Raw genomic sequence first — 14,961 nt, forward strand, 5'->3', positions numbered from 1 at the left:
GAAAAGGTAACAAAGATGACCTAATTCACTCTCTCATCTGTGAATGCTGTAGAAGAGATGCTATGCATTTTTTTGAGGCTAAGCTTTGGGACACTTATGATTTCTATTTTAAAATGCATTTTCTTAGAATTGATAGATTATAAATTACCCTCATAAATAGCCCCAGCAAGTGCCTATCAAAGGCAACCACAAATGCCAAGATTTTGTCTTTTTAGTCATCCCAGTGCATAACATTTGTCCATGAAGAGGATGAAGGATGTGGTCATTTTAAAGAACCATGAGAAATAATATACTGCTTTTGTTTCAAGTCATTAAGAGCTATTTTATAACTCACATAGAAAATGAATTACAAGTGGTCTCAAAATGTTGAGTTTCAATAACAGACGTTGGTTCTGATTAATAACCTATAAAATGAGATTTCTTTTCTCTGATGTTGAAGACATATCTGTATAATTTCAGTAGATTTTTATGACTGTGTCTTTAGAGATGGTGGCATTTGAAATGATTTCTGAGACTAGAACTTTTGTGCATATTACTTAAAAAGAAAAACCATTGACATTGGCTCGATGCTGTGTCTCAGTTTCCTATTCTGGAAGTCAAGGCATAAATCCTGAATTTTTCAAGACTTACTGGAATGACTACCATAAGTTTTTAAGTGTCTTACCCTACTGTAAACCAAAGGCGTTTACATGCATTATCTCAGTTACTGAGCATTAACCTGTACAGGAGGCATGAAGCATATTTTATTACACACCAAAGTAATCGTGAATAAGAGCAATGTGAATTGTCAGCAATGTGCTCTCCAGTGCCTCTGAATAAACTTCCTTTACTGGATTCAGGTCTTTTCTGTAAGTCTAAAGTGTTTTCAAATTAAAGACATCTTACTGGAGGTAGTGATTACCCACATAACTGTTCTGCTTTGTGTGCAAATCAAAGAAACGAAAAATTTGTTAAAGAGAATTTATAGATAAAAACTCTCTCACACAATTAAAAATAAATGATTAAGAAGTAATGTTCATGCACTTAGTGGTGGTGGCTGCTGTGCTTGGGGTTATGGTGGGGACACTGGAAAAATAAGTGTAGACGCAGAGCGGGTGATGAAATGATAAACTCTAGGTGGTGCTGCTAATGCAGAGGTACTAGCATTTTGTTTATGTAAACTCATTTGCACATAACACAGCCCAAAGAAGCAGGTTTGTAAGACCAACTATGAAATAGTTGATGAAACTGATGCCAGAGAGGAAAGGCGACTTCTCCAGTAGAAGACTTTTGCTGTCCAGACAGACTGGCTCCAGGGCTTGTGCTCTTAATCATTCAACTAACAAAGGGCTTCAAGAACAAAGATCAGCCAGCCCCCACATTAGGAAGGCTTGGACAGCTACACAAAGTGCTAAGCAAACATCAGGACTGCCAGGAGTTCCTCCACCTTAGTGGAAAGGCTTCTCCACCCTGTTTCCTGGCCAAAAGAACCATAGTAAATGTAAACATTTAGAAAGGAAGAAATGATTTACGTCAGGCACTAATCAAGGGACTATAGCCAGGTAAAATCAACAGGAACTCATGATGTCTATGAGTTGTGTTTTCATGATGATCATGTAGCTTGGCAGATATTGGAAAGGCGTTGAGTTGTACATACAAGACAAGGCCAAAGCCAGACTAATTTGTCTGTAAAGATACAAGAAGCCACCTTTGGATTTAGGCAGTTTATTTACTTAGGGAGCAAAAGCATAAACCAAAGTTCTAGCTCCTTGTCAAGCTTGTCACATGCATCAGTAGGAACTGCACCAGCACAAAGGAGCTGGATGACTACCATGCAGGTTATGGGGAGCTAATTGCAGACTGAAGCAGAGGTTCTGGCTTGGCAAAGCGCGGGTCCACAGTCTGGGCGCTGATGTGTCTTTCTGCCTTCTCTTATGTGGATCAGCTTTATAAATGTCCAGGGCCAGGTTTTCCTGCTCAAACCTCCGTTTCTCTCCTGGTTGATCAAGTGACAACCTCCTCCAGTCAGTCAGAGTTTAAGGTTAGAGCCTCACCTTCCCGTCCTACTCAGCTGAGACACTCAGCTCTTGATTATAAATGAAATGTGTCTGAAATCTGCTCTGGGCAGACTCTGAGCGAAAGCACTAGGTATGAAAAGCTGGGAGACTGTCCCATACACCTGTCCTTCCAGCCCACTAAATTGGTTTCCTTTTCTAAAATTAATGTTTGCAAGTGCTAGGTTTTTCTCCTCAAAATCTACAAATTCAAGAATTACTTTGCTTTGCAAGAACTTCCTAAACTACAAACTATGTTAACAGTTTCCCTCCCTTTCTAATGCCTGCTAAATTTTCTTTTGATTGTCCCTTCCTTGCTGTTTCCTGTGTGTATTTCCTTCTCCCAGGCCTGCAGTCCATTTGGATTCCCTGCAATGCCTAGGGCGTGGCTGAGATTTAGCTGCTAATGGCCCAATATTAATTTTCATTCAACGGAATTCAACCGGTATCTGAGGGAGGGCAAATGGAGTTTTTGTTCATGAGATGGCTACACCTTTTGATTCAATTGTATATGCATCTGTTCCTTAAAAAGTATGTTTTATGACTCTTTTTTGTCTAAGCTTATGTTTGGGCCACTTTGGACCATGCCCATTACCAACAAGCAGAAGGAAAAAATAATTACTTCTGTGTGAAGACACTGTCTCCTCTCAGTTGGAAGGAAGGGTATCAGATGAGCTACTGGGAAAATTTTGTTGTGTTTCCTGGTCACTGTTTTGTAATCAGTCGGTGGCTTGATAACCATAATCTTCCTCACCGGGAAAGAAGGGTATGTGGGCTAGTTTCTGGCAATTTTCCTTAGCATAATTGAAATGAAGTAACAGTCAGGCCCATTTGTGTTTCTGCTGTATTCCCAGAATCCACAACAGAGCAGGGCACACTAAACATGCTCAGTAAGTACTTGTTGAATAGCTAATTGAATTTCTACTCTGATGAGAAATTCAATTTACACTAAAATTGCATTTGCAAGCAGGTCCAAGTTAATTTAAAAGCACTGACGTTCATTTTCCTTTGGCTACATTTCTCTTCAGTGAATTAATAGATTTAAAATGGTTACTACAAATGAATCTTAATTAAATATTTAAAGGTAACAAAATTCAAATCAGAAAGAAAGGACTCAAATTCGGACCCTGAGGATTAACTCTCAGCTTCCAGCTTCAGAGCCTCATTGATGAAATGGGATGAAAGCTCTTATTGCTGCAGGCAGCTGAGTTAGTTAGAAATATTATAGGCAGTGAGACAGGGCTGGGTCCTCAAAGGAGCCAGTGCAGAGGCCCAGATGCCTTGCAACTGTGCAGGAACCAGACTCCTCCTGGGCCAGGCTGCAAGACAAAGGATTAAACAAATGCATCCATATCCTAACGACTTATATTCTAAATAGTTCCCTATTGCGCTGAGGAAGCCAGGAGTCACCATTTTGACCCTCTAAGGAAGAGTCAAGGCTCTCTAAGAATGCCCATTTTCTATGTGATTGCTTCCCCATTTGTCCCCAATTTAATCAGTTTTGCCTGAACTATTAATTTTTTTGGCTAACTATAATTATGTCCCACCTCATGCCCATCTCCCTAGTGAGTTCCCAGTTTTCCCCCACCTTGAACCTGTCTCACTCCTTGATTTGGCTCTATAAAAATTCCTGGGAAAGACAGAGTCCTTGACACTCCACTCGGGACCCCTCTGTCTCTCTCAGACAGAAGCTTTCTTTCTCTCAATAAATATGTTCTCCTCTTAACCTCCGTTGTTTCTAAAATTCATTCTTTGATTTTAGAGAAGGTGAACTCGCGGACATAGGAGGTTGGGAGTGTTGCCCTGTATCGTTGTCATCAGAGGCTGTGTGAGATAAATGATAATGAAGGAATAGTTTAATGTTGTTACCCACTGGAGCCTGTAGAAGGATCCAGATACGAAATTCAACTCCCCTCGAGATGTTTAGCACATAGACCTTGGAAAGCAGACATTCCTACACATGACCATGCAGCAAACAAAAGCATTAGCAGTATTGGAACAAAACACAAGAAAAGGTTTGGTGGCCGTTTTATCATACAAATTTTATAGTTATTCTTGCTAACAGGTCAGCAGGTGGCTGTTACTGTAATTATCATTTAGCATGTACAGATTCCTGTGGGTTGAGGGCCTAAGGGAAAGCTTGGGATCTGTCAAGAACCAGAGAAAGCGGGGGAAGTGTTGGCAAGGGTCCTTATTGTGGATTCCCAAGGAGGCGGCAGGCAAGATGAGTAGGCACGTGGTCAGAGGCTGGACTTGGCCATGCAGCTGGAGCAGCTGGGCAAGACCTAACAATTGAAAGTTATTATCATGGGTGCAGAACAGCGGCACCTGAGCTGGATGTAGCATCAAGCATCCAATCATCTGCTAGGAGAACATGCTGGACCCAACACCCGTTGGCTGTGCTACAGCAAGCAATCAAGTGGGACCATCTGTGGCAAATATCAAATAAACCTTAAAAGTTCTGCACCAATTGACTTTGGAGACACTGCTCTCCTGTCCCTGCAGTGGTGCATTCCGCCTGCCAGGCTTCTCTTCTCTTTTCCCCTCAACTCATCCTTTTCTCCAGGAGAGCTCCTCTCCCTTTTTCTTATTTCTGCCCTAAAATAAATGGTAATTGTTACATCCACCAATTATCCTGGCCTAGTCATTAACCATGACAATAAGAATGTGTATTTTACCTGATGACAAGCAGGTCAGACATGTACTAATCAAAAGAATTTTAAAATATGGCAATGGACCAAAACAAATTAGCCCTCTTAGAAAACAGCTTTAAAGCCTTACATGCTTTAAGGTAAAAAAAAAAAAAATAGACTTGTTTGAATAGTTTCAGGGATCTCTGGGTTTAGAGGCTATTCCTAGTTGTCCAGTATTTGATTTTGGGGCAATTAGGAAAGGGCAATAGTGTCCAGAATGTAAAAGCTGTCCCTCCAAAAAAAAAAAAAAAAAAAAAAAAACTGTTTAGGGAACTGGGCTCTTGATTGGCTGGTTGCATACAAAGGGTATACTTTAGGGTGAATTGCCACCTGTGGGAATCCTCCAGAGTTGGGAAGGACAGTCTCCCCTGGATCAGCAATGACCCAAGATCTCTGAGTAGCAAAATAATGGAATAAAAAATCATAATTAAGATAATGATTTGAACATAGAGAGCATGGAAGTAGCCAAATTCAAGTCTCTTTCAAAGTGTGAGAGCTCCCAATCCACTTGTTTCCTGTCATAGCAGCCTGTCGGCTTCCTCACAGGTCTTACTATGGGTTATTTTTGCTTGTTTACCTGTTTAATGCCCGTTTATCCCATTAATCTGACAAATCCATCACAAGAAATTTGCTTGGTTTGCTGCTGGAATCCTCATTTCTGGCACAGTGCCTGGCTCATAGTAGACAATAAATGTTTGTTGAAAAAAATAAGTAACAAGATTGCTTATGTGCAAATGTGTAACTTGTGTACACATATATATTATTGTTCATACTTGTGTAAGTATGTGAATATTTATGGATGTTTTGAGTGTTATGGCTTGGCACAGCTACATATTCATCTCCATAACAATACCATACTCAAGGAAGCAATTTAGTTCCCAATTTCTGGCCTCATGCATTTAGAAGCTGGGACTTTGGTGTGGCTTCCAAGATTTTCTATGTTCCTCTTTGGTGCTGAGAATGACCTGGGACAGCAGTGTCATTTGGTCGAGGGTCCCTGAGCTCTGCCTCATGTTTCCCTGCTTCATGGTTCTTTCTTTCCTTCTTCTCCTTTGTATTCAAGACCCAAAAGGTGGCCAAAGAGCTGCAGCACAGCGGCTTATAGGTGAGGTCCTCCAGAAGTGACCTGGCTGAGCCTCGGCTCTAGGATGGCAGACTTGGAGACTGCTTGCTCCTCTGACTTGCATATGTATTATCATTTTGTAGGATGAAGCTGCCAGAAGAGTTCTAAAATGTATGCTTTGGATGACTCAAATTGTATTAGGCGAGGTCTTGCAAAAAAACCTTTTTTTTCAGGGATGTACAATGTAGGGTCGGTTAGGTCATTTATAGCCCCATCTTTGATAAGTAGACCAATGCTACAGATTAAAAATGACTAACCCAGTCTAACACAGCAGTGGAAATTGAGTCCTCCTAGTTTAACTTTCTAGGCATTTTGATTTTATATCCTGTGCATATTGTTCAGTATGAGAATGTGGAGAAGACATAATTTGCATATTCACAAATAACTAGATGACATTAGAAAACAGGCAGAAGTCTGAGAACTTGGCATATTATGTGTGAACATGGATGAGCAGATGAGTTACTGTTAGGCTGGCTCGGCTCAAGTGACCTCCAGAGTACTTCACAACTGGGTAGCTCCTCAGGTGATGTGATTCTCTAAGCTTTAAGTAAATAGGAATCTGAAGGAAAACACTCCTTTTAATATAATGCATGCTTTTTTCTTTTTTTCAATGTGCTTCCTGGAGGAGGGCCCTTTAGGCTCTTTGCTTTCCACTACTGTTTTTGTCTCAGGGCTTGTGAGAGGTACTCAAGAATGCTTTAGTTAAGGCTTTGTTTCTTGTGGGAACATGAGGGCAAGTAGACAATGTTTGAAAGTCTCCAGTTTACTTAGTGAGGAGATACGACCTTCATGCTCTTCTTTGGTGGAGTGAATCAAAAGATGGCCCTGAAATTCACGCCTTTGTTGGGTGTAGAAATACATTTATGTGTGTGACAGTAGCAGTCACATTTTGCACAGCCAGCAAAACTAGTGGCTTGGCGGATTCTCTGGATTTTCTGAAATTTCAGGAAATTATCACACACACCTGCCATGAGGCTGGCAGGTGTCTTCCTGCTGGTGACCTTCGGTGTTTGTAGTTACTCTAGTAAGTAGTCTAGAACATATGATATTTCTCTCCTTTTCTATTAATAAAACACAACTGATAAGCCTGCTTCACTGACAGTGGGATGTGGTGGAAGGACTTTTAGAATCACCAGAAATAGAATTGTTGGAAAGGATAATGGGTTCTTCCATCACCCAAGCTCTAACCTAGTGTGAGTACTGTCCCTAATGCATAGGAGATTAACAATTTCTACCGAAGTTCACTGAAGGGTATTCACTGTTGGACCCTGGAGGCTACTAGTCTTCCATATTTTTTAGGAAAATATGATTTTGTAACTTCTTTCTTTTAAGCTTTTTAAAGTATATGGAGTTGGGACCAGGGATTCAGCTCAGGGGCTCGGTGTCTACCTGGCAAGGGTGAGGTCATGAGTCTGACTCCTGGTACAAAAAAAAGAAAAAGAAAAAGAAAAAAACATGGAATGGAATCATTTACTGGTATCTCCAGGATGCCATGCTGGGTCTCCTGAAATAGCTACATTTTCTGTTTGCTTATATTAAAAAATATTTATTCAGGGACTACAAGTTTTGGGGCTTCAGATAAACATTGTATGAAAATTGTACATAATTCAAAGATTGTTCTTGAGGAGCTGACAGTCTTCTAGGAAAGATTAGACTTCTGAAAAGCTTATTGTGGGAGTGCATTACTGTAAGTACACAATGAGAAATTGGGCAGAGTTCTTTGGTTTGGCCAAGGGGTGAAGAGTTTAATGTCCAAGTAAGGATGTGGAAGCTAGCTTCTTGGAGAAGAATAAGAACTGAGCCCTTCCTTTTGGAAGAAGCCATTGTAAGTACTAGCAAGAAACGGTTTTGAATATTTTGTTGTTATTTAGTGTCCAAGGACAAATACTCATGAGCAAAGATGGTAGAGAAAGGAAGTGGAGGTAAATAAGTATTTCCCTATTACGAGAGAAATTTGGAGGAGAAGTACGTGAGAAGATAGAGGTAGGACACAGGAACAGGCTCCATTTTTATAATTTCAATGAGGAAATCAAAAGTTTCCTCATTGAAAATAAACTATGAACTATGAAAGAAAAATGAACTACCGCAGATCTGAGGCAAAACCAGAACACAGTTCTTGTTTATGTGTATACATTTATGTATCTGCTCTTTTTTTTGTACACGTATACATCTTACATGTTTTTCAGTTTCTGCTTTTTCTTCCCATTCTTCTTATCTTTCCAAAACTGGTTATAAGGATACAGTTGTTCATCTAAAAGCCTTGGTCGTTCCCTGCTGTTCTCAAGAAGAAAATTTTCCCTAGTCACTGGTATGGAATCCAAGGCTTTCAAATTCTGATCTCACTTGGTTAGCTTCACCCACTTTACCTCGGCTCCTTGTTACAGTTCATTGGAGTTCTGCATTCCAGCCTTTCTGGGAGACAGATATAGGGTTGTTGTATGTGCTATGGTCTCAGCATCTTTTGCTGAGCTGTTTCTAACATACTGTGTCTCCTCTTTACCTTGGGATTCTGATTTCTTCCTCCAGGCACCTAACACTTCTGGGAATATTCCTGAAGCACTCTCCCACACTGGTTAGTCATCCCTTCCTTTGTGGTTCCACAGAACTTTGTCTGTAGTGTTATCAGACTGTGTGCTGCAGGGCAGCATACAGATGTATATTGTTCATCAGGTGGTGTTAGGTTTCTGAATAAAGCATCCATGTTGCATTTTTGTATGTATCTGTAGAAAATGGCACACCTTTGGTACTCAATTAAATTGTAGCTTTAAAATTAATCAGTAGAGGGCAGTTTCATGGATTGTTATTTGGTTCATTCTTATCCCTGAATAGTGATTTATTAGGGCCTTTTGCTTTTGCCTGAAATCTGAGAGTTCTGAACAAAGCCACATACAAAATACTTATTTATTCAACCACTAGTGTCTGCTCATTGCATACCAGATCAGTAAGTGTGCAGTGCAGTACGGAACCAGATATAAATTCCTTGTTCTCACGGAATTATGCTGTAATGAGAAAATGAGGGTGATAAAAATAAGAAAGAGCCCTAGTTATTAAGGAAAGAGAGTTCCAGGGAATCAAAAAGCAAGTATACAATGGCCCACGGGCAGAAGTGCTCCTGAGAATCAAGATGAGAGATCCCATGGAGCTCCTGGCAGACAGGGGAAGGAGGCAGGTGCACAGTCAGGGCCGAATGCCCTGTCTCAATTGGTTTTTCTTTTGCCTTCCTCCTAAACAGTTTGCCCCTTCCTGTTCACGAAGTGTTGCCTGTGTTTCCAGATGTTCTTGCCTTTTGGACCCATTAAAGCGCCTTCTGCAAACTCTGGGCATTTCTGCTGAACACCTTGTGGAGGGACTGAGAAGTGTGTGAATGAACTGGGGCCCGAGGCTTCTGAAGCTGTGAATCAACTACTGGTAACTGCGGCTCGTGGGGCTGTTTTTCCAAGCGGGGAGCACTCAGTCACCCTGAAGACCCCCGCATTGCTTCCCTTGAAAATGTGGGTGCTGCCTTTACTGATTATTTAGTGAAATATTTAGGTGTTCCTGCAGTTGCACAGGGACTCTGGACAAGTACAGAAAACATTAGTCAGCAACAGAGACCCTTGTTCTGTGATTCCAGCTTTGTGATTCTGGATGAGACTAGACCACTTTGAGTCTGTTTCCCTTTTAGCAAAATGGTGGCTGTGTAATATGATAAATGTGAATCTGTTTTTTAAAAATTAATTACATCTAATTTGCTCTTTTTTTTCTCTTATTATTGTATTTGTCCTTCTGCTCTTTAGGAAGCCCTATCACACTTGTGACATCAGGATAAAGACAATGAAAGTGACAACAGAAATAGAATGTTTCCACTTTTCTTTTTTTTAAAAATCAGTACCGGGGATCGAACTCATGACTGCCTGCTTGCAAGGCAGGTGCCTATGCCACTGAGCTAAATCCCCAGCCCTGGTTCCACTTTTCTCGGCTGCCACTGACTCCATTCAGATTTAGACTTAATGTCCAGATGAGTTGGGTTCCCTGAAAAGAATGAATAAAGCAACGAATAGATTTTCAGTTTGTTCCATGTTCTTTTGACACATTTTGTCTTGGATCATAGACTAGAGAGCCTGCTGTTACAAAGATAACTTACCATTTTACATAAGACGCTCTCATTTGTCTCCTTTCCTTATCTCTAAGTTAAATTTCCCATTTTTCAACTATTCTTTATCTGATAGTGTTTCCAGAGTATTCACTTTTCTTTTCCAGTTTTAATGAAATGGTTAAGTTTAAGAAGAAAAAAGAAAAACACTTCAAAGTATTGTCTGACAAGACTTACTTCCCTGGTTTAGAGTCTACACCGGTGGTAGGGTGGTTTTCATGAAGTTTCCAGGTCATTTAAAGTCTCTTAAAGACCTTCTGCCAAGCTAAGCCTTCACTGTGGAATCTATGGACAAAACACTTAAGAACTCTTTCCTTTTAGTATTTTCCTGTATTCTATCACTTACAAAAATGCCAGAATTATCTTCCCACTGCATCATTCTTGTAACAGAAAACATTTCCAGCTCTTGATCATGGCCTTTGCGTTTGGGCCTTTGATTATATATCTAATCTCATCAGTATTAATTTCTTCATGTGAGTGCCAGTCCCAGCCACACTAAACAGATAACTATACTTGGGAGTATTAGCACACTGTTCATAGCACATTACCACCAACAATCCATGCTAGAACCACTTTATATATGTGGTTATTCACTGTTTTGTTTATTTTATAAATACTCAAATGTGAACATCTATTTTTCAAGAGAAAGACACAATGGAATCAACTAAACAGCAAAATTGTAATACAATTAATGCAACTAGTCATACAAACTTCATACAAAGCAAGAAGGGTCTAGATTTTTTGGTTTTTGATATTTGACACTCAAATATCAGTAAAGTATAAAAGTGTATAACAATACACACTATATTTAACCCATGATCCTTATTGTTTTACCCCAGTGGTTCTCAACTAGAAAAATGTTGCCCTCCAGAAATTATCTGCCAACCTCTGGAAACACTTTTCAATGTTACAACTGGGGGAGGGGTTTTAACAGACATCTACCAAGTGCAAGTTGGAAAATTTACTAAGTAGCTGCACATGAACAAATAAACAAATAAAAAACAAATCAACTCCCAAATATTAGAAAATGCCAAGGCTGAAAACCACTGCTTTAATCTCTTCAAAACAACTCGTTGAAAGAGTGTATTTATACATTAACTTACAATATTATCATTATCTGTGGACAAAGTGTGCTAAAATTTTGAAAGGTTGGGCTGGAGACACTGGTAATGGAAGAGCCTATGTTTAATATTTATGAGGCTCTGAGTTGAATCCCAGCACAAAAAAGAAAGATAGAAAAGGAAAGTCTTGAATGATATTAATGGCTCTCGATAGACTCATTATTTCCAGACAAATGCAAGCAGATGATATTTTCGTATTTTGGATGGGCAACTGGACTCGCCTAAATGATGTAGGGCAACTTCATTAATTTCTCAGTACTTATCTCTGTCCACTCTGTACCTAAAGAAGTATCAGATTTAATCAATTAATATTGGAAATGACCACTTCAGAATGTACTACTAATGATAAACATGTTCCACACTTTCCAAGAAAAGAAAATGTACTTTAAATATTCGAAGTTTATTGGACGTATGCACATAAATTACTCTAATGAAGCTATTAAAATACTCATTTGCTATGAGATATATATCTAGTCATGTTTTATCAATAATGTGTCAGTTTCGGGCAGTTAAGAAATTGCTACATTTCCCAGGCTTTTTCAAAATATCTGTTAGCATTTAAAAATATGTCTTTTGATCTAGCAAGTCAGTTCTGAAAATATTTTATAAAACAATAAAAACATCAGTGCTCAAGTTTATGTGTATGATGCTGTTTATTACACCATCCTTTGAAGAGCAGAAAAACAAACAATTATGAATGTCCATCATAGTACTTAGCTTAAGTACCATGAGACATTATTAAACAAGAAAGAAAAGCTACCGTTTACACTGAAATTCCTCTCCACATGTGTACATGTTTACATATGTTTGAACAGACAAGCTAAACATAATTGATATTGGTGATTAATATTGGTGGCTCATAGGCCTAGTTTAAGGATAATGGTGTTCAGCTGGGGGATTGCCAACTTTCAAATACATATACATTTATAATATAATTGCTAAATTTAAAACGATTGCTACTTTATTAAGAGGAATTTTGAAGAAAATATTTATCAATTATCTATATTAGAAAACATTTCTCTTCCCCTCAAAACAAAAAGAAATCTTGCAACAGACTTAAAAAGTTCATATAAAAAGCAAGGGCTTTAGAATCAGAGACATGTGTTCAAATTGAGGTTCCTGCAAAAGCAGTCAGAGTGGCCTTGGACAGGGTCCTTATAAACTTTCAGTTTCGCATTACAGAATCTCCAAAGGGAATAATAATATTTAATGCTTATACTCAGTGTGAGGGTAAATGACGGACCAGATGTAGGATACCCCCAATGACACCGGTTCCCCCACAGTGGTAGCAGGTTTGAAGAATCATGGTGCCATCAGTGTATAGAAAGCATTTCCAGTCCACGGTCCACTGTAAGCTGTCAGCCAAGGTTTAATTGCTCTTCCTTTTCCTTATCCATGTCTCCAAATCCTGTATTGTCTGCTAACACATGTGTAAAATATCATCACCGCTGAGCAGTCTCTGCTCTCCCACTGGGGCATGGCTGTCTCCTTGTCCTGCCTCTGTCGTTCAGACCAAGCTGAATGTGGTTAATCCTGTGCTCATGTCCTCTGTGAGAAGACTTGAGCTACATGAAGTCAAGAACCAGGGAATCTTCAACGTTGTCCCCTGTGACCTTGCCCGGAGGTAGAAGATCTATAGTTTTCATTTTTTTACTCAATACTAAATATAAGGATACGCATTTAAAAACTTTTTTATAGGTACTGTTTCTACTACTCACTATTTATGCCAGGAACACGGAGGAAAAGAGTCAGAATTCTTGCCTCATCAAGATCCATTCTAGTGGAGGTAAACAATAAAGAAAAATAAATCAAGTTTTAACACCAGGTTAAAAGGTGAGTGCTGCAGAGAAAACAAAAACAATGCAATGTTAATTAGAATAATCAACAAAGACCCCACCAAGAAAGTAATGTTTGCACAAAGACTTCAAGAAAAGAAAATGAGCCACATGACTATCTTTGGGGAGAGGTTTTCTTTTATTTTTTTTTCTTTTTCTTTTTTTTTTTTTTTTTTTTTTTTTTTGGTATCAAGGATCAAACTCATGACCTTGCACTCACCAACAAAGCACTTGAACCACTGAGCTAAATCCTTGGCGGGGAAGAGAAACTTAGGTAAAAGAAGAATCAAAACCCTATGGAAAGGATATGTTTGGAATAGCTCAGGACTAGCCAGCATTCCAAATGGCTGGAGTGGAGGGAGCCCAGAATTGAGTAGCAGGAAGAGGGAGGGAACTGGGGAGCTCAAGCAAGATCTCAGCCACCACTGTGTGATTAAAATACAAGTTCTGCTCAGAATGAGATGGAAAAATGGCAGAAAAAATGGTATGATTTCTCTTTTTATTTAAATATAAGTCAACTTTCTGCTCAGTATTTTTAAGGGGAAAAATGTAAATTCCATCAAGGGTGTGAGGCATGGTAGGAACGTTGGGGGTGAGGACGGAGAATAGTAATGATGTAAAATATGTCCTCGGGATGCGTCAGTTGAATGCTGTGTTAGGAATCAAAGCCACTTGGAGTTTTCACTTAGCCTCTACTAGTTTTGACCGGCGCAGCCCCCCAATGAGACAGAGGACGCTCTTGTTGGTAACAGGTAACTGCCGCTTTATTGTTGCGGGCTCTGGCTTATATATTCGGCCGTGACCAATCACAGGCTGTCACGAGGAGGCAGGGTTGGAATGAGACACGGGCTCTGGCCAATATACCCAGCTGTGGCCAATGAGGGGTTGCCACAGAGTCAGCACGGGGCGAACACGGAGTGAGCATGAGGTGCACACGGGGTGGCTAATTTGGAGAGGGATGTAGCGCATTGCGGAAGCTGACGTGGTCCTTAGTCCAGGGTGGGGTATGGTATGTTGAGCGCCTGCGCCCGACAAGTTTTAGTGTCTTAAGTATACTATCAATTTCTCACCTTGAGCCTTGATTTTTCTATCATATGACGAAAATAATGACTTGTTAACTCACTTCAGCGATTACGAAGTGATAACTCACATTGTGATTACGAAGTTACAGAGCGATTACATCATCATAAAAGGGCACTACCATGAAGAGGAAACACAGATCCTTGATCTTTCAAAACACATGTACCTGGGGGCTTCAGAAACGAGTCATGTTGGACAGTGAGAAAAGAAAGAAACAAAGAATAAGAAGAGGAAATGTGCATTAGGAAAACCCTCAATCTTTGGGTCACTGAAGATCTTGGATGTGTATTTAGCACCAAAACCCAGTATTCACTCATTGCCTGATTTCTGCGCTATCCATCCACACACATCAGGAAAGAGTAATTTTAAAATGTACCACAGGTGAAGATAAAGTCAGCGAAGCTCTTATAAAGCATGTTTCCCATGCATATGTGGTGCACTGGATAACACAGGTATGATAAATGTACAATCCAGGTCTAGATTAGCAACTCACAATCTGAAGAGACTTGGAACCACATTTGGTAGACAGAAAAAGTCTATGCTGAATATAGATACTGAATAAATTCAGATTTTTAAGGTGATTTTGTTAAGGTAGATGTAATATTTGAAATTGCCTCATCCCTAAAAAATGCAGGGTGAAGGTTGTCTGAACTTATTGTAGGATGCAACACGCACTTTTCAATAGTTAGTAGGTATTCACTCTTGGCTTATGCACTCTATATTATTAAAAATTCAGTGCATTTTGTCCAAATCTATAGTGGGCAAGTTAAAAACAAGAAGATAAAAGACAAAAAATTATTAGAAATACAACAGAGGTGCTTTTAAAATCAAAGTACTTGGGAAGAATGAGATCTAAGGTGCTCTTGAGAACTCAGCAGCAGGAACACAGAGACATGTTCTGGAGCGCTGCCTTCATGGTAACTCTGTTCTTTGAGCTTAATCTT

At 39.6% G+C, this 14,961-nt stretch overlaps 1 protein-coding gene across 1 annotated transcript; it reads left to right on the plus strand.

The window, feature by feature from the left end:
* The first annotated feature begins 6,818 nt into the window (after window positions 1-6,818).
* Window positions 6,819-9,646, plus strand: Scgb3a2 (secretoglobin family 3A member 2). The gene is given in 5 exon segments (XM_003477330.3): window positions 6,819-6,877; window positions 9,064-9,134; window positions 9,137-9,199; window positions 9,202-9,257; window positions 9,626-9,646. Coding segments are annotated over 5 exon segments (270 nt in total).
* Window positions 9,647-14,961: the final 5,315 nt, after the last annotated feature.

Source organism: Cavia porcellus, unplaced genomic scaffold, assembly GCF_034190915.1.
Source record: "Cavia porcellus strain 051 isolate PalLab524CR breed Dunkin Hartley unplaced genomic scaffold, mCavPor4.1 scaffold_21, whole genome shotgun sequence".
Taxonomy (NCBI): Eukaryota; Metazoa; Chordata; class Mammalia; order Rodentia; family Caviidae; genus Cavia; species Cavia porcellus.